The sequence below is a fragment of the Lissotriton helveticus genome, chromosome 1_1 (assembly GCF_964261635.1).
Source record: "Lissotriton helveticus chromosome 1_1, aLisHel1.1, whole genome shotgun sequence".
NCBI classification, from domain to species: domain Eukaryota; kingdom Metazoa; phylum Chordata; class Amphibia; order Caudata; family Salamandridae; genus Lissotriton; species Lissotriton helveticus.
Genome location: NC_136057.1, coordinates 2,097,240,903 through 2,097,265,643, shown reverse-complemented (window position 1 = coordinate 2,097,265,643; position 24,741 = coordinate 2,097,240,903). Strand labels below are relative to the sequence as shown.

The 24,741-nt window shown below is 40.0% G+C and overlaps 1 protein-coding gene across 2 annotated transcripts in view; it reads right to left on the bottom strand.

Annotated features, from left to right (window-relative positions):
* Positions 1-24,741, bottom strand: part of SH3GLB1 (SH3 domain containing GRB2 like, endophilin B1) — a 313,723-nt gene that overhangs the window by 71,629 nt on the left and 217,353 nt on the right. For both annotated transcript variants that reach the window (XM_078645884.1, XM_078645893.1), the window contains one exon: positions 2,900-2,989. In XM_078645884.1, coding sequence (XP_078502010.1) covers positions 2,900-2,989 — 90 coding nt within the window. The remainder of the gene's footprint in view (positions 1-2,899; positions 2,990-24,741) is intronic.

The window sequence follows — 24,741 nt, the reverse complement described above, 5'->3', positions numbered from 1 at the left end:
TTTTCAATTTTGCTTTTTGGTTCTTTATTAAAAAAATGCAAAAAAGTCAGTTGTGACTAGAAACATCAGTGAGGATGACACTGCTATCACCAAAGCGAGAGGAGACCATTGCTTGGACTTTTGTTCCAACATCTGCTTTGGGGAGAAAAGCCTTCACTTTGAGGAACACTGTTAATTTGCTGCTAGGCTTTTTTTTTTTTTTAAATGTGTGTTCTGAGTTGAGGGAGTTGTGGTCTCTTACGAATTTGGTGCAGTAGACGATTTGCGAGTTTAAGTCAAGGAGGAGCAATATTGTGAGCTAATCGTGCACATTGCCTTTAGTTGTTGCTGGCAGTGTTATCAACCTTAGTTTTCAGGTTTTTGAATCAGAGATATATATTTAGACATTCATGGCTGGATGACAATATGGAGGGTTTTCTGCCAGGTGATCTAATTTCCTGATGAGACATTCTGGTACAGCTTGGTGCAGTTTGCATATCAGTTGGGGCACTATAAGGGGTTCCAAGAGAGATTGATACTTTGAGACAGATAATATCCTTGGAACAACTACCATTTTACAGAGAAGCGGTAGGGCGTCTCATTTGGGTAAGCTGGAATTTATACCGTAGAGAATTATGTGAAACAGAGGAGCCCCATATGGCTGAAGCTAATCCTCTCAAAAAGGGTTTAGGAAAGGGTGTGATAATTTATGGAGTCAAAGGCGGCAGAGTCCCAGTCAGATGAGGTGACATGAGTTGCCGTGACTGGTGATCTAGAGTGCATCATCGTCCACTTAGATGTGAACAGTCATATTGCTCCTAATTCTTCTACAGAGTGGAAGGGCAACTGACTTTTTGATGATTTCTCCAGCACTGTAGAATGTGTGAGGTGAAAGATAGTTTGCAAGATCATTGGGGTTCATGTTGGATTTCTTATTAAGTGTCAAGTTAAGCCTGTTTTCGGGTAGGTGGTTAAGAGGTGTCTCAAGTTCCCTAGATTGCGCTCTTACTAAATTTGGGTTTTTTCCATTTAAAATGTGAAGCATACCATTCCTGAATTTATCTGAAAGGGAAATAGTGGTCAATGCTTTTAAGCCTGATGGACTACAACCAGATTTACCTAGGTGTACTTGGCAATGCTTTGTTTAGTTTACAAGCCATTTAGAATATTCCAGCAAGAACTTTTTTCAGGCTGGTGAAATTCCAATAGTTATCCTCAAAAACTGATTACATGCTTTTGCTACTTAGTCAGGTTCTTCTATCATGCTTCTTCTATCAATCCTCCTTCCAACACCAAACTACTTTTCCACTGCCAAAACAATCACAAGAACTTCTCAATTCAGTAGATTAAATTCACTCCCAATTTAGATGGAGCCCAACCTCTTAACCTTTCCCAGAAACATATGGACTTGTCGATTTGACAATAGATTGTGAGAGAGTAGAGAAAATCCTATTGCCCCAAGAGATCTTCTTAGAATCACGAATGCTGTGCTTTATAAATCCCTTCACAGATATCAAGACGTGGTGGGGAACATGGCTGAAGCTCTGCGAGATCTCAGAAGGTAAGGCGGCATTGAGCCTGTGTAAGTTCCTGAGTCTGTTATGTTTGAAGGTTAAAGGACAGTGTGCAGTGGTCAGCATGAGTTCTAGCATGTGCTCAGTGTCCCTTTTGTGTTGTATTGAGTAGTATGAGGAATTTCTTGGGGTTGTCCAGGAGATGCTGATTGTGTCATGAGCTGCAGCACGAGTGGTGGAGTATGGTAAGTGGTGACATGTGGGAGGCAAAAGCAATTTAATTGGCAGGTTGTGATTTGCTAACACAGATAGCATAACATGCTGAGTGGATGAGAGCAGGTTTGGAGTTGCAGTAAGTAAGAGGCAGAGGAATTTGGGCATAAGCCTTGTCAGGACCGTTTGATCGTTATGCCAGGCAGTAGCTCAACCTGGAAGCACTACAAAGTAGTGAGGAAAATGTAGCCAGTTCTCAACTGGCTGGCTGGCTTGCATAATCTGTTGCAAGTAATGAGAGATTGACGAGACTAATCAAATCAAACATTTTACTTTATTCAGTTTTCATTTTAAAACACGGAACAAACCCATAAAAGCACAATTTTATAGATCACATTTCACATTACTATACAATATATAAAATATATATAAATATATATTTTAACTTTAGCAGCATTTTGAAATTCTAAAAATAATTTAAATCGGAGACATAATAGCAAAGGTTTAAGTAGGACAAAAATTATAAGTGCTTCCTATGTTTGATGGTACACTTCAGAAATAGGGCAATATATCTCGCAAAACAGTAATTATCTAGAAGCTGCAGAGCAAGGTAGACCGGAGACTAATCAATTTAGCTGCATGGGCAAGAATGACTGAGGCAATTGTGGATTTGACACTCCTTCAATGTTTCAATGTTTTGCAGTCTCTACCAGTTCCTAAATTACTTTGAGGCTAGTGCAGACTATGATCAGTAATATTTCCCTGGCAACTATGTTTGTCGGGGTGAGGCTAGCTTCGGTGGCTGTGGACAACTCATCAGAAGCATTTATGTAATCTTTCAAGGTAGATTAATAACGTTTGCAGGAATCCACTCTATGATGTCTGAGCAAGAAAGACGGAAAGCAATAAGACTGTGTTGTATGGACCTTGGAAAAGGTCCCATTTCCTTTCAAAAGCCCATGAAAGAAATCTAGTTATTTTCTCATTCTATATGAAAAATCCAGTTCCTACAGTGTGTTAGAAGTAGCTGTTTATATCTTTAGGTGAATAACCCAGCTGTTGTTTAAAAGCCCTCAGAATATCAAACAATAAATACATCACCTTTACATACAATGAGTTCAATATGATAACAGGGATACGCACAGTGTAATAGCAAGCCAGGGAGTAAATATATATTTTATTAGCATACTCACATGTGTGCTGCTGATTCCTTCCAACAAAAGTCTGGTAATCTCTGCTTGACGATCAAATTCACTCTGAGCTATTCTCAATTCCTGTTCACACTAAACAAACAGAAAACGAATTACCAGTTGTTTGCCGTACCTCTAGCAAATATTTATCAGTTTCTACTTCTTAAAGGGTTATATTTTTCTTCAACCATTTATTTGCCAGAAATTACAATTTAATTCATGCATTTCCATACTATTGCAGACAAGCCTATGCTAATTGCCTCAGCCAATTAAGGTGCATATTTAACCACTAGAGATATACACATAATATAAATGCAACATAGATCTCAAACATATCCAGTATCAGACCACATAACAAATACTCACTACTCAATTGCATACCCCAGTCCCATGCACCCTACATTTACAATGTGTGGGGACACACCCATCTTTGCAGGTTTCTAGAAAGGTGATTACATTCTAACATCCTTCCATTTGTCCAGTTTCTGAACTGCATATGCCTCATTCCTCCTTCATGTCTCACCCTCCAGTACTTCATCATCCATTACCTAAATAATTATTTTATAACATTGTGAATAAAAAAGGCTTAAGAAAAATATTTGATACTGATACATTCTCCAATCTTTGGAGGGAAAGCTACATCTGGAATTTCCTCCAGTGTGGAGGAGAAATCCCAGTGGTGGTTCCAGGACTATATTAAGCACTTCCCAAAACAATATATGAATGGATTTTTCTTTACCACACAATTATTATCTGGTGCAAAAAAGACACAAATTATCACAGGAGTCTAGCTTGTAGATACTCGTATGTCCAGGTAACCATTGTTGACCACAGCAGGACATTTCTTTTAGCCGCTTCATTTTGCAGACTATTTAATGTGCACAACTTGTGTTAGTCTTAATCTGCTGTTTTATCATGTATATGATGCAATGGTGAGCGATTTTAAAATACATTAATAAAAGAATTCAGTTGGTGAAGTAACCCTCCACCCCTATCCTCACTTGTCCTCTCACGAGCTACACAATATTAAGCACACACACAGTAGAATACATTTTTTTTTTTAATGCAGCGTCCCAAAAATGATCCTCTTAAAAGTTATCTATACACATCTTTCAGAATCTTTGAACACATTAACATATTTTGACCAGTACAAAATGAGGCGAATACTGCTAATATACATTGATGCAGTAAGGAATAATTACTTGTTAATGTGAAGTTATCTTGCAGCACATTTCAGCACCAAACTTAGATATTCACTGAGGAGTCGTCTCAACTTTGAACATCAAAAGTTGATATGGTCTTGTGTATAATGAACACCAAGAAGGCATGGAGGCTGGGCACATCAATTACACAGAAATGTGTACAGAGACCCGGAGTGTCACAACATACAGGTCTATTCTGGGGACATCAAACATACAATTTCTTAGATTTATGTAAAAAGAAATCCAGAGGATGGGCTTCAGCACAGACAGGCAAGTACAGAAAACATTTTGCAAGAATGTATGACTAAACCCTGTATCTATCCTGACGAAAGTGTTCAATTTGGGATAGCGTAGGGACTTTGTGCGCCTCTGAAAAACAGACATCCTTTTTGGCTCTCACACATTTTATATATACATGTTACAGTAAAGGACTTTCGATGTGGTAGCACTTTCAAATGTAGGACACTACCTGAAGTGTATTGATAGCCACATAACCGGTCTTGCTTGGAATTCATTTTGCAGGGGGCAGCGCAATGTCATGGTTTCATTTGAAGACTTCAAAGTCCTTGAAAACTATTAGAGACGAAGGGCTAAGCCTGGACGATGAGCTCATTGATGTGGTAGACACAATATAATAGGGGTGGGTGAGGCAGGAAAATTAAGGAATACCAAAGGAGAACCCTTACCAACTGTTAAACATATGCCCTGCTTAAGACTTTTGTTTCATCCATTTTTTGTGTGCAACTTTTGACAATGTTTATACTGCTGCTTCGGTCTTGTAGGCATCAAAGCAACAGCCTTAATAAGAAGACTGGTTACACAATCATGATGTCCTCCTCCTTGTGATGTAAACGTTTAGCTTCAACAGCTTCAGTTTGGTGGTTTCCCCTCCTTTCCCAATGTACATAGATTTAACGGAATAAGCCAAACAACTACACCAGCAATGCAGGTGTCCCAAGCTTGCAAATGATTTCAGCATGTCTTTCAGTGATTTCATATGAGCCAGCTACCAACATCCTGCCTTGCTTATATTTCAACTCCAGCAACAGCACACTCCCTATATTACAATTTATACACACACATTGACAGACACAGATAGGAGGGCTATTAGGAGGTCAGCACCTACTGGGCCCCAGCTGAGGTTGTTGACGTAGCCTGGTAGTTGTGTTCTGGGGTAGCACAGTAAAACCGGTCTCCAGGGCTACCACAGTAGCCTAGCTGTGCCGTTTTAAAACTGCAAAATTGACCTGTCAAAATAACCGCTTTTCACAGGACTCAGCATTCCTTTTAAATAGTATCAGTCACTCCTAAGTAGGTTTTGTTGCCAATGAGACCGAGTTCTTGTTATTCAAAGTAGGATATGTAAAAGTTTAATGTTAAACATGTCCTTACAGTAACAAGGCAATTAAAGCTATTTTTACTGTAGCAGGGGTGGCTGTTAAAAACAAAAGCACTGAGAATTAATGTTAAGTTTAATAAATGGCATCTCCCTAGAGGAAAAAAAGTACAAATGTCATTTTTTGACTTTTTAAAATACTTATTACATGCTTAATTTGCTTACTTACCCTGCATGAAGTCCCCAGAGCAAACAATAGGATAACCTGAATGGGCAGAGGTGACGCATCTGAACCGGACAGAATATGCAGGGTGGGGGAGTGAGAATCCTTTTTGAAACTACATTACTAAATCTGCTTGAGTGTTACATCTTGCTAGAGAGGTGTGCTGGCGTGTTTCATATAACACTAGGAGCACAATTCAAAGGGTAAAGACAGGGTGCCAAAACTATTTTATGTGTATCCACTGGCTGACTGTTGAAAACTCAGTTTTTGTTCTACCACACTTTAGATTGTTGTGGGTAATGGTCCTGCCTCAAACTGGATTATAGTTTTAGATGTGGGCACCCACTAGGATTGCCAGAGTACACTCCCCACACACAACCCCAGCCCTTAGAGCCCAAGTTTAATGGGGCTGTAGACTTAGGCCATCTTGACTTAGACAATCTTGAAAATGTCCAAAGTGGGTAGGTTTAGCCCCAGGCACCTTTACTCCATTGGTTAGGGCGTCCCCGGTGATCATTCTCACTCACTAGCGTAGTCCAGGTAGAATGTGGCAGGGCCAGTCCCCCAGTTTAGAACACTCCTAGATATGTGGAAGCACAGAAGAGGAATAAACTTGCTATCTTGATACCGAAGAAGAGCCTAGAAGACTGGGCCTGCTCACCTTCTTGTACCAAGGATAAAGAAGTGGACTACAAGGGAAATAAGGCTGTCCTCCACTTGAAGCTATGAAGAACCAACAAGCTTCGAAAGGCCTTCGCTGCAATAACCCATCTGATCAATAGCAACTGGACCTGGGCTAAACTCTACAGCCGGTGAATCTCTAAGTGCCCCCCTCTGAGGTTCTGGGTGAGCTGGACTTTAGAAGTGTACTCCTGTGGTGGATTACAAATGAAAGGACTAAAGTCAGAAGGTAAAATCTTTTGCTCATGGTGAACCTGGGTGGTGTATCTGATGTGCTCTATTGCGCCTAGGCCCTATTCTAGGGCTACCATTAACTATCAATGGCACTCTGTGCAATTCATACTTAACCCCTTTGCCGCGGTGTGAATTTCGCCGAAGCCTGAGGGGGCTAGGGGGTGAGCGCGGCGCTGTTGTGCTCGTGACGGAACCACGTCGCCATGAGTCACGTGTGGGTGTGCCCATGACGGCGTAGTTCCGTCACGGCCCAGCCCGCTCATTAATTTGCCCGCACAGGTGGGGAATTAATGCAGCTTGGCAGACGGGCAGCCGCATGACGGAACCACGCCGTCATGAGCAGACGTCACCCGTGGCTCATGACGGCGTGGTTCCGTCATGAGCACGCAAGGGGTTAACATTTAAAAATCCATATTTATGGTTTCCCTCATTGGAGTTTCGTCAATGTGGTGTTACTTGGTTTTTTACATATTACTCTATTTTTATAACCCGTTTAGAAATGATTTTATTGTGTTGTATTTCAATTTTATTACTGGTTCAGTCCTGCATAAATACGTTACACATTGCCTTTAAGTTAATCCTGTCTGCTTGTGCCAAAGCCATGAGGGAGTTGAGCTCTGGTTTATTTCTTCCAGAGGAAGGGCACCAGGGTATAAAAAACAGGACCTTCAGAACCACTCTTCAGTTCTACCGGACCGGAGGAAGGACTCTCAGAAGACTCCCTGCTGCTGTGCACTCTGCAAGACTGCTGCTGTACCTGGAATGACTGCTTTGCTGTCTGAAGCCTGCCTTGAACCCTCAGAGGCCAGCCCTACTGTTGAGCCCTGCATCTTCACCTGCATCCATAGCTTCCAGAGTGAATCCAAGGGCTAGTTTTCAGGCCTACTGTTCCTAGCCGCAGGGACACAAAAGGCTCCCACAATCTTGAACCTGTACTTTAATCCAGCCTGAGTGAGTCATGAACTCCTAAGAGGTGTCCCACTAGTCCTGGACCCTTGCATGTGGTGCTAAAGGTGCCCAGATAGTCCAATCCCAAAAGTTAAGGCTTAGAAATGTTAGTCCAAGACTGCTCTGAGAACCAGGAAGAGACTGGGTCCAACCTGCTCGCCTATCCTCTCGAGGTGCTTCACAGGTCGGATTGACGTCATAGCTTTCCCGCTATGTTCTTCTCTGCAGCAGCAAATCTTTTTTTAGTGGTCCTCCACCGAAGGGATACCTGACATTGTGGTACTGCCTTCGGCTTTAGCCCTCTTCCTCGTCTTGCTAGAGGCTTTCGACTTCCATTTCGGTGACTATGTCTGAATGTAGAAATCTTTACTGAGGCTTCGACCCCAAGGCCATCCGATGACAATGCTACCTCGCACACCTCCTACAGCCTTGCCCTGCTGAAACTTACTTCCCTAATACTTTTTCTTAGAATTTCTTCTAAGCCAGATGGTAATTGCTTACCGGGCCCAATTCACTTCTTGCATCCGAACCGCGCTACATTGTGGTTGGCCATATTTTTCCACTTTGACCAGTTCTCACATGACTAGATGTCTGCGGTTGGCCCTTTGATCTTTTAAGCAATAGTTTTTAATAAAAAAAACTAAAAATTCAAAACTCTGGTTCTACTGATTGGATTAAAGTCATTTTGGTGACAAATAGTTTATTAAAATATACTCTATTTTTCTAAATTGGTTTGTTATTTTTCTTGTGTTGTGTTTTTGCTTTAATAACGTTTGTAAATTCTATACACATTGTCTCTAAATTAAGCCTGACTGCTTTTTGAGCCTAGCTACTCGAGTTTAAGCACAAGTTAATTTAGTAACTTTTTGTGGTTCGCTCTGCAAGGGATTAGGGCTGCTGCATGACCACAACTCAGTCATCCAACAACCCAATTTCTCAAAGTGGTTCACCCAGAAAAGGACTGTGATTGTTACTCAACTAATAACTCAATTTCGTACAATTATGAAGTCAGCACAGATCGAAAATATGGGAAAGTAATATGGGGCACCGCAAGGGTGAGATCCACGAGAACAGATCCTTTAGAGAGATCAATGTATTGCACCTCAATGTATACGGTAGGTAGACAAAATATCGATTTTTAAATATCGACATACAATAATGTCGATGTTAAAATATCGAAGGGACAGAATATAGAAGGTAAGCAATATCAATATTTTAAATATCGATGGGACAGAATTTCAAAGGTAAGTAATATCGATTTTGTTAATATCGATGTTAGTAATATCGATGTTAGTAATATCGATGTTAGTAATATCGATGTTAGTAATATCAATGTTAGTAATATCAATGTTAGTAATATCAATGTTAGTAATATCAATGTTAGTAATATCAATGTTAGTAATATCAATGTTAGTAATATCAATGTTAGTAATATCAATGTTAGTAATATCGATGCTAGTAATATCGATGCTAGTAATATCGATGCTAGTAATATCGATGCTAGTAATATCGATGCTAGTAATATCGATGCTAGTAATATCGATGCTCGTAATATCGATGCTCGTAATATCGAAGTTACTAATATCGAGGTTACTAATATCGAGGTTACTAATATCGAGGTTACTAATATCGAGGTTACTAATATCGAGGTTACTAATATCGATGTTACTAATATCGATTTTTATACAATTTCTATGTATATTATGGAGTTAATATGTATTTTTTTATGTTATATATTTAAATTTGTATTTTAGTACTATAGCGGGTTGTGGGTTTATAGGGGAATAGGGTGGGTGGGAAGCAATTTAATTATACTGAATTAATTATTAATTTTTAGGAATTATACATTTTTATTAATTATGGTAATTAATTTAAATAAATTGATTAATTGGTAATTATGTTCTCTAGCGGGTTGTGGGTTTATAGAGGAATAGGGTGGGAAGTAATTTAATTATACTAAATTAATTATTAATGTTCATGAATTATACATTCATTTTAATTGGTAATACATTTTTATTAATTGGTAATTAATGTAAAATAATTGATTAATTGATAATTATGTTCTGTAGCGGGTAATGGGTTTATAGGTGAATATGGTGTGAAGTAATTTAAATGTAATTAAGTCAATTTATTTTAATTCATTGTTTGTTAATTATATTGTTAATTATTAATTGGCAATTAATTTTTATTAATTGATTAATTGATCATTACGTTTTGTAGTGGGCTATAAGTTTATAGGGGAGTAGGGTGGGAAGTAATTTAAATGTAATTAAGTAATTTATTTTAATTCATTATTTTTGTTAAATGTATTATTGGTGATTAATTATTAAATGGTTATTAATTATTATTAATTGGTATTTATTATTAATGTGTTTATTTATTTTTTGGTAATTATGTTTTTAATAATTATGTATTGGTATTTGTAAATAGTTTAGATTTATTTAATAATTAATTTATAAAAATATTTTTAAATATTAATTTATTTATAAGTATGTTATTTTTAACTTCTACTCTATCCAACACTTTTCCTACTGTTGCACTCTCTGGAGTGGGAATAGTAATTTTTGCCCCTACGCTATCCAACACTTTCCCTACTGTTGCACGCTCTGGAGTTGGAATAGTCATTTTTACCCCCACGCTATCCAACACTTTCCCTATTGTTGCACTCTCAGAAGTTCAAATAATAATTTTTACTCTTTAGAGTGGAAATAGTAATGTTTACCCCTACGCTATCCAACATTTTACTTACTGTTTTTTTTGGAGTTATAATAGTATTTTATTACCTCTGTTATTTAATATATTTTGTATAGTTTTAGCTAATGTAGTATATACTTAATTTTAAAATTATTAAAAGGTAAATTGTTTTTTTTATTTGTTTTGCATAATTATTTAAGTTTTATTTATGTTAATATTTTATGTGAATAGATGAATTTGTAATTTATATTATTTTTAACTATTTATAAAGTATTCAAATAGTTATTAAAACTGATTAAGTATATATACTATATGCATATGTTTAATTATTTTTTTATTAAATTCTGTATATTACTTATTAATTTTAATTATAAAATATGTTTAACTATGTTTATTATATTTGTATTTAATTTATTTCACTTTTTTTTAATTTGCAAAAAGATGTTTTTAAAAAAACGATATTTGATATTTTTGTACTCACCTTGTTGTAGATAGGATGTCGATATTGTTGACATCGATATTAATGCTCCGATATTTTTGTACCTCGATATAAAGTCTTTCTATATTTTGTAAGACATTCAATGTATACGGTGGGAAAGACATGTTTAGCATTAGGACAGTTATGAAGGAAGAAACAACCTTGATAATGGACCTCTAGGTCTATTTCAACAGTAGAAGCTCTAAGAGAAACATGTACAACATTTGCAGGAGCAGTTCCTTTTTGTAAGCGCATCTCTAGACAGAAACCTAGCTTTAAACCTCCAAAGCCTGGCATACCACAGCTACTGGTTTTCATACTGACTAGCTCCTTGCAATTCCAACACATTATATCCATCCATTCCAGATCTAAGCTGGCCTCTACCAGTCTACACTGACCACTTGCTACCATGTTATTGTAAGTGGGATTTTATTGTGTGCTCATTCGCCCTGGGGCCCGTTCGAGCTAACAATGAAAGCTTATTTAAACAAATCTCATAAGCTAGATGCATAGTTTTCAGATTAAAAAAAAATTCATGTGGTCTTGGGATTAATTTAAGTTTAAGAGGCAGGTTATTCTGCACCTGGAGTGTGCGGACAAAAAAAAGAAGGACTCAATAGCTAGATTTCCCTAGAAGGGAACCGTCAGAAGCTGAAGAGAGGCTGAACAAAGGTTACGTCTGGAAACACAATTCTGAAGCCTAGACTTGAGAAACAGAGGAGCAGTGGCATAAAGTTATTTATGTAAAAATTATAAAACTTTGAAATCTTCTCTCAATTCAATAGGTAGCCAGAGAAGTTGTTCCAGTATAGACAATGCCATTACATAACAAGTAGCAAGAGAGAGTACCCTTGCAGCTTGATTTGGATGAATTGCAAACAATGCCAAAGGGATTTTCTAAGTCCTACGTGTATTACAGTAGTCTAGACACGATCTGACCAATGCCCATATAGGAGCTTTCAGCTAGGTCTAAAATAATCATGGCACTGACATTCTTTGTCTGCTGTCATGCAAAGATAGTTAATCACAGCTATGATTTCAGTCTTGGTTTTGAGATTAGGGCAAAAACCTGTTTGAGAATCAGTCAGAATACCATTATTCTTCTAGGAAATATAAAGTTGTTTGGCAATAAAAGGTTACAAGAAATATGGAAATGGCCAGACTTAAGGTTGTAGGTCTGATCTTGGAGAGAGAGAGAGAGAGTGTTAGGATCCAAATTGAGTTTCTTAAGGATAGGGTTAACTCACCTTGTTTTAATTGTGAGGGAACAATGCCTGATTTAACCGCAAGCGCGCTAGCGGTTTTCCCGCTGCGCGCTGCGTTTTTTGAAAAGCCGCGTTACATGACGAGCTCAGCTCGTCATGAGCGTACGAGCGTCTTAACTCATGACGAGCTGAGCTCGTCATGAGCTCGGAAGGGGTTAAGGACAAGATTGAGGATTCTTGCAACTGTTTTTAAAAAAGATGGCCCTCTGTCTATTACATAAAGAGAAAGCGGGACAGTGGCATTACCCAATTCGCAACTGATAATGATTAAATGAAACTGGAGTCTTGCATTTCTTGTAATGTGTACTTAAGTCCTATGGGCATTTCGGAAGGGGACTGTGACTGATAAAGGTTTTTATATACTACATCTGGGTGGATGTTTTGACCGACCAAGGACATACACTTCACTGACTTCATACCATCTGCTTTGCCTATCTGTCCTTTAGCTGATTACAAAAATAAAACAATCAATACATTTTTTTTCAAAATCCAAAAGCCAATATCTTTATAGCTTACAAACACAAATCAGAAAGTTGCATACAATTTTAAAATGTATCCGTCAAAAATAGGACATTAGGTTGAGTATCTTTTCCAGATATAAAAGGCAGTTTTTATCAAATGTAATGATTAATAGCACAAATCCAGTGAGCCCAGTGATTGCAGGAATATTAGCCCTTCGTCATGGAGTCTCAGATTTGATCTGTGTAATATTGGGATTAAGAAAGAGTGACTAGGCTCTAGGTATAAAGAGCAAAATAAAATTAGGTGGCTAGTGCTCTGTGTTGAAATACCACCACGCCTGCAGGGCGAAAGGTCTCTTTTCCAGACCACTGCTAAAGGAAAGGCAAATTTAAAGTGCAATATTCCCAGCCTAAAAATTGTTAACCAGTGTCGATATGTGGGATTCTCAATCCACCCAAAGTAAGGCTCAATGCTACACGTTGTAGAAACAAGAGTGTGCCTAATAATGGAGTCCTTAACTTGGGCATTTTCCAAACGTGTTTTAAACAATAATCCATATAACATTGTTTAACACAGAGTTTATGTCCAAGCCAAATTATGGAGGAATTATCATACAGATATACATTAACTCTAGTGTTCTAGACTTGTCTTTCACATAAACCAACCATAGTATTTGATTGGCTTTTTCAAATGATAGGCAATCAGTAATGTACGTTCTGGTTACAACAGTTTCAGCTGTGCCCCGGATTTTAACCCAGAGTAGTAAAGGGGCCAGACCGATTAGATCTTCCAAGTAGGCCAGTCCCAGTTCTCGTGACATATGAAAGTGGCTGGGCTTCCGGAGACGGATACCAGTCTATAGTTAAAGCTGCTTTTCGCACTTTGAACAATCCTGGTTCTAGTATATCTCCACAGCCTGGCACCGTTTATTCCTGCTGAGAAGCACTTATTACTATATAAGCTCAACATTTCTGTTATTGGTTTCTTTCGCAGCTTTTGGGCAAATCTAAATATGGCTTCGGTATTCCTATTAAAATTCTGAAGTCTTAATGTTAAAAGAGGTGCCCAACTGAGTGACTGATTAAAAAGAATACCTAGATAATTAAAATGATTACCTTTAATAAAATATGGTCACCCATTCCAAAAGACGTTGACTTTGTACGGGGATGCCGGCCCGTCATTAAGAAAGACTTTGAATAATTAACTTGGAGGTCGCTGTCCTTTAGCATATTATTGTGACAATGACACATCTCCATTAACCTATGCCAGTCATACCTAGTACTTGTTTCTTCCTCTGGTCCTTGAAAAGCAGCTCTTCTCCATCACTTCACTCTTGATAGATTCTATTCTTATCAATGCTGGTGGCTTGTGGTGAGCAGGAGATAGGCATAACGAAAGCATCTCCTGAAGACCCTCCCCACTAAACTGGGGGGGGGGGTAGAGGTTGGGGAGATAGAGTTGTGCTGTGGTGCACTGTGTCATCTAACAGGCTTCAACAACCCTAGGAAAGACACTACCATGAACAATTCTAGATCAATTGAGCTTCACTAGGGAGTATACAATTGTACACGTTCCTACTTTCAGACACTCCAGATCCTTTTTACAATGCTGCTTTTCAGTTTGCAAATGAATCCACTAGGGAAAGATTTACTGCACCCTTCTCATGCAGAGTTCATGGAGCACACCAACACTGCAAAGTGGACCATAACTGACAAATAAGATGTCCCCCACACTAAAGTGACACTGTAATATAAGCAGCAGATGCCTCACGTAGTGGGAAGTAACCAATACAGAGAGGACAACATGGCATTAAACATACATATACACATACTCACACTTAACCGAAACACAAAACCTACTGCATGGGTTTCCTAGACGTCATATAACACTGCTCCTCCTAGTGATGAACCACTATTACTAGTGGGCAAAGGTCTTTATATTGGACATAAAACATAGCCAAGAGCCGAAGCAAATGGTGACTCTTAAGCTGTACAAAGGCGTACAATAGCATAGTATTACATGCACAAATCAGGGATTGGTCTACAGGATGGGGGCACATGATGAAGCTGATCCTGCAGTTCAAGTCCAGGGTCAGGCACTTGCCTCTGTGGCATGTTCAACACAAAAATCCTAAGCAATAAATGTTCAGAGGATCAACCAGTGGGACTTCCAACATAAGGAAACTTGATAAAGACATAGGGAATCTTGAAACACAGGATTTGGAAAATTAAAATATAAGGGAATGAATACAAGACAAAGCTCCAATAGAAGGCTGATATGGCTCTCTTGCGAGGAGACTGGGAAAAATAGAATAACATTACATAGCTCAGAACATTTTCTAATTGTACTTACCTTTGTGACTTCATCTGTCCAAATCTAGCAAGCATGGTCAATGAAAGAAAAAGACTGAGAAAGGCATAACATGAAAAACAAACTAGCTATTGAATTCTGTGAATGATACGACGGTAGCTATTTAAAGAAGCACTATTACAATAAACACTCACACAGTAACTATTCACAGTAGTTACTGAGGCAACTAAAACATTATTTTTGCCCTAGAGAATCTTCCTCTTCTATGCCCGGCTACAAAGCTTTAGTAATGTTGGAGTGCTAGTTTGCAGTAAAGAATCACAAGCATTTAACTTATCTAAAAAGAGTGATTATATACACGTTTTCAAAAAGGATGGAGGTTTTTATGAAAGATTAAAAATAAAACCTGGGTCTTCAGCATTGCTGTCGTTCACACAAATAGAATTGAAAGGAAACATTCACCCAATGTGGTGAGGTCTCACGAAAAATGGATAGGAGTGATACGTTTCAAGGTAATAACTATTCTTTTAAAAATATATATACACTGTTTTGGGTGGTAGACTTCTAAATTTGCAAATTTTGCAGTGAGTTTTTGCCTCCACTGTTTGATGTCCTCCCCTTTTTTGGTGTAAAGGTTGTTTTTCAAACAAAAATCTAAATTTAATGTCAATTCACACTGTCAGTGGCGTAGACATGGCCGAGTGAGGGTCTTTCGACAGTGTGTTCCTGGTCTTAGCCACTGCCCCAAGCCGGGGTCACATTAAAGTGGCCATTGACAGAATGCAGAAAGACAAGAGGAATAGATCACAAATTGTACTAGTATACATGACATACATAGACTTTGTATGGAACAGGGATTCATCTGCACATCTACAACTGCATGGCCATCATCCGGCTTTTGTTAAAAAACTATATTATTAAATAAATGAATGACAAAAAATGTGTGCTACCTCCAGGTCACAGCTGCTACCAACAGGCCTTCATAACAAAAGAATACCAGGCATAAAAGACAATGTTACTCACAAAAGTACTTTTTGTTTGTAATATTAGTATTACAGTGCCTCAACTCATAAACAAGAGTTCAGATAGTGAACTGAACCAGACAGCAGGTGTCATAGAACACTCACTTTTTAGTTGTTTTTGCAACAGAACACTCAGGTGAATGAGAATGTTAAAGTCTCATCACTGAAGCTTTAGTGACTTTGCCCAAGGTAAGGATTCAATCTCACTCCACTTGTTTCTGTATATCACCTCGGCCCTCTATTTCTCCCCTCATTGCTGAAATTTTATCGTTGCTTTAACCATTTCAATTATAACTGATGGCAGATTTCAAAGCAAGTACTGCAGGTTGAAGATGACCACTTCCAATTCAAAATGCTATTAAAGTGCTGATCCAAAGTGGTAAACAGTGTTGGACCTGGTATTCACAGTACAGAACACACACGTAGAGCAGACCATGGGACTGCATTACAGATGCATCAATTGGTTTGTTTTTGAAGCTCCCTTTGCCATTACTGAACGTGTATGGATCTAGGATGGTACAATGAAACACTGCAAGATAGGAGCTCTCTGAAAAAAAGATACTTTTTAGTGAACTATAGTCAACTTTAAAGTTTCTTTCCAAGGGGAAACCCCTCCATATTTTACAAATTACCCCTCAACAACGGAGATAATTAATGCAATCTTGGTATGAATAGTCGTCTTATAAAGCTCATGAAGAAGCCCCTCAAATTCAGAAGTAGGGGCCAGAAAGAAAGCTCTGGGCTAAATCTGCCAATTCTAATAAAAGTTTGTAGTGACATTCGGCAAAAATTGACAAATTAGTTCTTTAAAAAAATCTCTTCCCTAAAATGTGTGGCTATCCCATTGTCAAAAAAGCCAGAAACTCATCCATTTTTTCAGCTGATATCACAGAGTAATAAAAAGGTAGTTTCCCTGTAAAGACACGATAGAACAGTCCAGAAGTGTATATGGTTTACGTATGTGAGCATACAGAACAAAACATATACACTGCAAAGGAGAAGGCTTTTATATGGGAATGTACAAATGCAACAAGTGTTAAAAACCATTAAATGTATGAGCATTACACTTTTATATATTTCTACAAACTAAGCAATACTTTCGGATGATAAGGTCAAGTAGTGCTGATGGTTGGACAATATCTTGTAAACAGTGCTAACCGAAACCATCACAAAGCACGAAAGATTAAGATAACTTGCTGAAGAAAGTTTTTAATCTAAGCACGCTTAAATTGGCTATTTCGGACATCTGAATACAAACGTTGTACAGTTTTAAAAACTGGCGAAACATTTTTTGACACTACATTAAAAATATGAATGAAAGGTTTCAACCAAGTACTTTAAACTTGAACTTGTGTTGAAAACAATATGGACCCACTGTGTAGTTTAGTAAAGTAATTATTTTTGACACAACTGCACCTGTTCCAGATCTTAAATCAATTTTGCAGCATAGAAGAGAACTACAGGAGTCAATGGTAGTGAAGAGAACCATTTATGGATTTAGGAATTAGTTACACGCTCCTTTGAATGTGTTATCACCCACTGCACAACCAACCCAAGTATCTCTTTCACTGTTGTAGTGATCTACAGCCCCCCGGCCACAGTTTTAAGTACAATTCTTCGGCTCACCCTCAACAAAAAAGCCAATAAAATGAATGCACTGGGTAACTTCAATCAATGTGTGGGCAGAACAGCTGATCTTCACTCAGGCAATGCCTGGCTTCACCCACACAGCTAGTAACATGTTGGACCTAGGCCTCACACATGATATGGATGGGATATCAATACACCGGTCATTCACGGCAGACCTGCTGTTCTGCCCAACCGGTAACAATCAAACCTCATAGTTAATTACAGCCAACACTTCAAAAGCATAAGGCTTGGAAACTGAACTGTCCCAGCATACATTTTACTAAAAGATATGCCGGTAGGGTTAATGACTGAAGAATACTGGACCCAGGCCTTCCCTTAGTAGTTGGTCTCCAAATATCCCAGTTTGCATCTCATCTAGAGCTCTGAAGTAACTATAAGGAGACAGAGCACTCAACAAAACTTTTGGGGGATAGAAAAATAAATAAAAGTGGTAAAACAACATGCTCAATAAACGTATGCTGCTAAATAAACAAAGGAAAAGATAACTGGTATTAGAGGAGATGTTTATGAGTAGGGGTGGTACAAGCTTGTAAGAGGCAAAGAAGAACACTCCGGGGCTTCTATGCATGGCATCTCATTAGGAGGGGCTAACGGTTGCAAGAGTAATGAGAAGCTGTGCTTGGAATCAGGGAATCCAAAAGGCAAATTATCTTGAATAAAATAATTTCATAAATGAACATACTGTCTGCATGTAGATTTCCCTTTCACTTTCCAAACAACATTCCTAAAATACTAAGGTCATTGTAAAGGTCTAACAAGTATCTACCACAGGACCAATATTGGATAGCATTGCCTGGAAACGATGACTGATGCCAAGTGCAAGACATTTTCCACTTAATCTTTGTCTGAGAATTCACCGGTAGAATGGTAATTTAAAGACCTATATTTGGATACTTCAGACCATGTGGGAGTGGCGAATTTTGCAGATTGTGATCAAGAGAGTGGGTCTCTTAATCATAAAAACCACAATTGTTTCAGTGGGCTCTTCAAACTACTAACATGATATTCAGTGAAAAGATAAAAGACTAGAATTTTAGAATATACATTTTTGGAATACTAATGCAAAGAAATGCATGCCAAAGGCCTCAACAAATTCTATTGCTCATTATCAGTCATAGGATGAATATATATCCATTTACGGAGCGTTATGAAATGTAACTGTGCAGGAGGTTGAAAATCTGTAAATCTGTCCGTGGTACAACATGTTTATAATTTTGATTTGGGTTATGCACGTTATAACTTCAAGCATTGAAGAGAAATTCTGTAGGGCACATAAATCTAACAGAACAAATTTCCATGCACATGACTAATCTCTATAAACAAAAGGAAAGTGACATTTTATCGCATATCAAACATGACTCAATTAAAGGGGAGAAATAATGTAAGATACAAAACTCATTATGGCCAGTTGAAAAGCAACATAACTGTTATGTACACAGGCATATGCATAGAGACACACACACAATATATGATCTGATTAAACTTATTTGAATACAGTTGGCACAAATACATTACAGTTATTATACTTAATTCAAAGTATCAGTATTTTTATCAGCATTACTTGGACAGGGAGGCAACAGTCCGTTCCTTTACCTCTCTAGCCCAAAGAAAATACTGTAGGATAATCAGCACACATCTTTGGCAATACATCCATGAGGGAAAACGAAGCATCATTGTAAATTGTTTGGCAGCATTTTTTCATGATTTTAAAAGTCACTGCACTTTATAGTTCTAACATTAATAATACATCTTATTGGAAATTAGGTAGAACTATGACAATGTCAAGTTACATTAATCTGGTGCATGATCACTTCTTTAAGTTCTTTATCAAAATAACCTTAATGACCATTTTAATAAAGTAGATTAAAGTTTTGCAGCACAAAATAACACAAAGACCCTTCATTCTTTCCCTTCATGAATATATTGAAATCTCGGCTCTACACAAACATACACTATGTGGTAGTGCTTTCTCTTGCTATTAATGGCACATTAGGATGTATTCTATTCTCATTTAAAACCAAAAAGACATTTGAGGCAAGTATCACCATGGGAAAAAGGGAAAAGGACAACCATTGTGTTGACAGCTGTGCTGAGCACTGTAAGAAAACTATTTTCTGTGTCGTGCTTTGCCTTAAGGTATTTGGAGCTGAAACCAAACTGATGTAAAGCCTACACCCTATCTTTTTTTTAATTAAATTAATTCACCCACCAACAAATAAAAAGGTTTAATTGACAATTCCTTTTAAAATCCAACTGGTCAATAAATTATTTTAAATAAGAAATACTCTCACCCAGTTTCTATTTAAATAATCAGATATACCTTGAATCATAAAAGGTTCAGGCAACAGCAAGAGAAAGCACTTAAACAGAAATAGAACCATAAGCAAACAAACCTTCAGCCATTGTACATGCAGTAAGCTGACCATGTAGGATAAATTTACCATGAGATTGTCTCCTTCAGGCGGAGACAAATTTAGTTGCTTAGGTACACAAATATCAGACAAAGACAAAAGCAGAACACGTAAACTGGTCACAAACGCAAAGAAATTGCATTATATGCAGCAATCATTGCATCCTTTGAGCATTACACAAAATAATTACGGCAGCCTTATACGCCAATTACGAATATGTTTTGTTTCTAACGCAAACTCCGTATTACTAGATTTTTTGTCATAATACAATGCCACATTACCACATTATTGTGCTTGGTCTAACTTTCTTTAGTTTCAGATAGGGATGATGTAAACCAACCTTAATTTGAATCTCTCACTTCTAGACTTTAAATTAAAAAGTTATTTTTACTTCATGATTTCACAGCACTTTCCTTTACATTTCACAGCACTTTCCTTTACATTGAATGTGTAATACGTTTGTTCAAAAGGACACAGAGAAGGGCACAGTGCCCTGGAAGAGACTTAACTATTGCTTCAACTATACCAGATGTGAATAAAGACTGCGAAGACGATAGAATTGCAGTTTTAAACTAGTGTTGTGTAGTACGATTAGCATCAATCAACCTAGAAAGTGGTCAGACTGCACAGCCAAAAATATACACTTTCTGGGTAAAGGTGCTGCCAGCCTTCTTAAAGACATTAAGGAAAAATACTTACCGGTACTTGTGATCCAAGTTCTCCATCAGTGGTATTTTATTAAAATCTAGATATCTGGAATACCTGGCTATGTGAGAGATTTCAAAACACACACAGAAATTGTACGCCTAACTCAAATAAGTTGCTTTTGAACAGAACTAGAATAAGGATACTAGCATCAAAAAGAAAATGGTCGGTTTGAAACCTTATGAAAAATTGAGTGGGGAATAACTACTCATTTTCCGAATTAAAGAGACAAACAATTCTCATCAGTGAAAGATCCTGCTGTAGTCCTTGCAGCAGGACCGGACCAGTCAGCAGTATAGAAAACAGTAACAACAACACCAATGACACAATCCGGCAATAAACTGATTTATGCATGAGATCGTTGAGAAAAGCACACGCCCTCTCTTAGTCGTGTGCAAGATGTTATTGGTGCGTACACATGCTTGCATATATTGTATCACCATCCTGAGTACACTAGAATGCATAGGGGTGAACTGGCTGCTGCTTCTTAAAAAACTGTGTGATGAAAGACAACTTTATATGTTAAAAAACAAGATGGGGCAACAGGAGGTGTTGCCTGAGGCAAAGACTGATGAAAGCAGATACAAAGACTTCAAAACTTTTGCAAGGTACAGATGTAAAGCCTGGCAGATACAGGTCTACAAAGAAGAAAACCAGAATGTTCTGGTGCTAAAATCTTGGCAGGGTACTCAACGGGAAGGAAGAGAGTAAAGTGAAAATAGCAGAGACTACGTAATCTCAGTCATGCACCAAACGGGCAAGTTCCTTTCTTATAAATATTTCAAAGAGCCACTAAACAGCTTTAAGGTGTACTAGGGAGTAACCTTGCTTTGCACCTGACAAGCAAGAATTCTGACTGTAAACACCAAAAATACACGCCGCAATGCGGAAAAATAATCACCCTTACTGTTCAAACTGAACAGGATTAAGGATGCATTGGAAAGCAACCAGGTGTCTGGTGGTTTCACGCCCCATGGCGAACAAACACTTTGCAATTAGTAATATCTTCTGAAAGAACAAGGCATGCTTCTTTGTGTTTGAATGTTCTAAAAAAGACACGGGTGACACTTCTGGGAATGCACAGAACCGTGACATTGTGATGAACAGTTTATAGCCAGCACTACTGCCTATGTATCATCAAACTGGACCATTACTGGAGTACTAATAATGTGACCACGGTTAAAATACATTTTGCAACTTAGCTTAAGGAAACTTTAAATGACAAATGCAGTTAAAACGTATTGCCTAATTCCTTCACTTTATTCTTACACAGCAGCAAGAAACACAATAACAACTACATTTCCCATGAACACTTTGTCTGTGTCCGCACTCTGGCCAGTTCCCATCATGCACTGCTGCTGTTTCCTCTTGCTCTTTCTTTGCTGCTCAGCAGCAAGATAAGTGTTTTTCTCTCTCTCTCCTGGGTTTTGGGGGTCTTTTGCAGATTCCCCCTGTCAATCGCGGAACGCTTTCAGCGCTCCTAACGCGATTTTCGAGCCCAGTTGCTGTGCGGTGTGGTCCTCCCACCGCTAGGGAGCGGCGCTCCTCTCTGTGGCCAGCGCGAGTGAGAGATGCTTTTTCAAAGCGTTTTTCGCGCGTTGCCACAGAGAGCCTGTCCTGCCTCCTGCCAACCGGCCTGCCACCCTGTGGGGTTGTTTTTCTCCCGTTTTCTCCCCCTGAACATCCTTGGTGGGTCTGTATTTCAACACCCTGCGGGGTCGCAATAAGCACCTGTTTTGCTGGTGCTGTGGGACGCTTTTCCGGGTGGTGCCCTGTGATAGTGAGGGCTGCAGCGTCCCCAGGGTTAGTCCCTTAAATGGTGTGCCTGCGTGCCACCCACATTTGTCTGGGCTCCCTCCCACCTTTAATTGGTGCTCCTGAGGGTCCTTCATTAATTTTCTGTTGCTGCAGCTCTTGTGCACCTGCAGAGCCCAACTTACCTCATAATGCAGGGGAAGCAAGGCCAGTACCCAGAGGAGGACCCTCTGAATTACGTCCCTTGGGATTATGACTTTTACCAGGCGGTGGATGGCGGTGGATACCGTGGATCAGGCCATGATACCCCTAGAACAGCGTCTTACGGCACGGTTGGATGAGGCCTATGCGAAGCTGGCGGCCCTTATTCCCACGCAGGCCCCGGCCCCTGCGCCTTCTCCTCCCCCCACCCCCAGTAATAAGACTTGCACAGAGGAGATAGACTCTGAGGCTTTCGCAAGGGTTAAAAGCGCATTTTTGGTGCACGAGGTGCCCCAACCCAACCCAACCCTTTGCCCCCGGAGAAGGTTTTTCCTCCAACCACTCAAACTGTGTCCCCGGAGCCACAGGATGATGGGGATTCCCCGGACACGGATGAAGAAGCCTGCTCCTCTAGGTCATGGCTTCCATCCCAGGCTTCCACCTCGGCGGGTCCATCTGACATGTTAGACCCGAAGATATCGTCCACCCTCAGTCTTCGGACTGGGTGCCCGGGGATAAAGTGGCCCGGTATGTGGCGAGCCTTCTGCGCAAGCCAGTGGAAAAGGACGCCCAGAGCCGTCTTAGGGCGGAGTGTCCTCGCCCCACCTTAGAAGGGAAGGTGGCGATGACTCCTGATATTGACCAGAAGATGGCCACATTCTTAGCAAAGTTTGTGAGGGACCCTAGGAAGGGTATAGATCGGTCTTGGCGTAACTGCCAAGACAAGCTGTTGGAATGCTGTGGGGCCTATGACCAAAATTCTGGACATGGCAGAGGAGGCCAAGGTCTCGGGGGATCTTATATCCCCGGAGGTCCTTTCCAATTGGGCGCAGCAGGCCATTGTGTTCCTTGGCAATGCCAATTGTGCCCTCTCAAAGGAGAGGAGGAGGTCGCTTCTTATTAAGATCGCCCCCAAGCTGGGTGACCTCGCCTCTTCAGAGGCTGGTGCGGTGGCGCAAGGGGGCCTGTTCGGGGACCCTTTCGTCAAAGAGTTAGGCAAGTTTGTAGCCACATTCACTTCCCTGGACAGGACACAGTCCAACATTAAAAAGGTTTTTGCCCCACGGGTTTTTGAGAGGGCTGGACGTGGCAGGGGGCGCTCGTTCGGCCGTGGCAACAGCTCCGATCGGGGGCAAGGCTCCGGCCGCGGACAGTTTCAAGACAATGCCCGCCTCAATAATTTCTATCCAACGAGAGGACAAAGGTTCCGTGGCCATGGAGGCCTGAGAGGCCAGCAGCAGGGTGCTGGAAGAGGTGAGTGTGCTACCCTCAGCAGGTTTGCGGGTAGGGGGGTGCCTGGCGGAGTTTTTCCCAGCTTGGGTGTCCCTTACAAGCGACGCTTGGGTGCTGCAAACGGTCCAGGGCTTCCAGCTGTAGTTTCATGGACGTCCGTGTCAGCTGTGTTGTCCCCGCCACATTACTTTCTCGCAGCGAGATGCAGACTTGGTGCGTGAAGAGGTTTCCGCCCTCCTCCAAAAAGGGGCGGTTTGTTGCGCTCGCGAGCACCCTGGAGGTTTTCTCAGCAATCTCTTCTTGGTTGACAAGGTCGACGGGGGGCGGCATCCGGTCATCAACTTGAAGGAATTCAATGAGTGGCTGGTGTACCCCCATTTCAAAATGGAGGATATACACCTCCTGAGGGATGTGTTGCGTCCGTCCGATTGGATGGTCAGGCTCGACTTAAAAGACGCTTACTTAGCGGTACCAATATTCCCTCCTCATCGACGTTGCCTCTAGTTCAGGTGGGACGGTCAAGTTTACGAATTCACCACACTTCGTTTCGGGCTCTCCTCAGCGCCGTGGTGCTTCACAAAAGGTGCTTCGGCCGGCGGTGGAGGCCGTGCGTGCACAGGGTATGAGAATGATCTTTTACCTAGATGATATGCTGTTCATGGATCAGTATATCAGTGTCCAGAGCGGCTATCGTCCCAGTTGCAAGTTGCAGTCAATCTCCTTCAGGGGCTGGGTTTCGTTATCAGCGAGAAGAAGTCCCTTTTGGTTCCCGTCCAATGTGCAACCTTTTTTGGGTTCAACATAGACTCAGTGTCCTCCACTCTGAGTCTCCTAGCCAGGAAGATGGCGAAGATCAGGCACGAGCTGCGCCAGACTCTGGCAAAGCCGCAAATATCGCTCCGCCAATTGGCGCGTTTGTTAGGTCTTCTATCATCCTCAGGAAGGGCCTAACGCACTCTCAACTGATCCCGTTGTCGGAGGAAGTGATGGATGAAATGCAGTGGTGGCTGACGCACATGGAGGCCTGGAATGGCC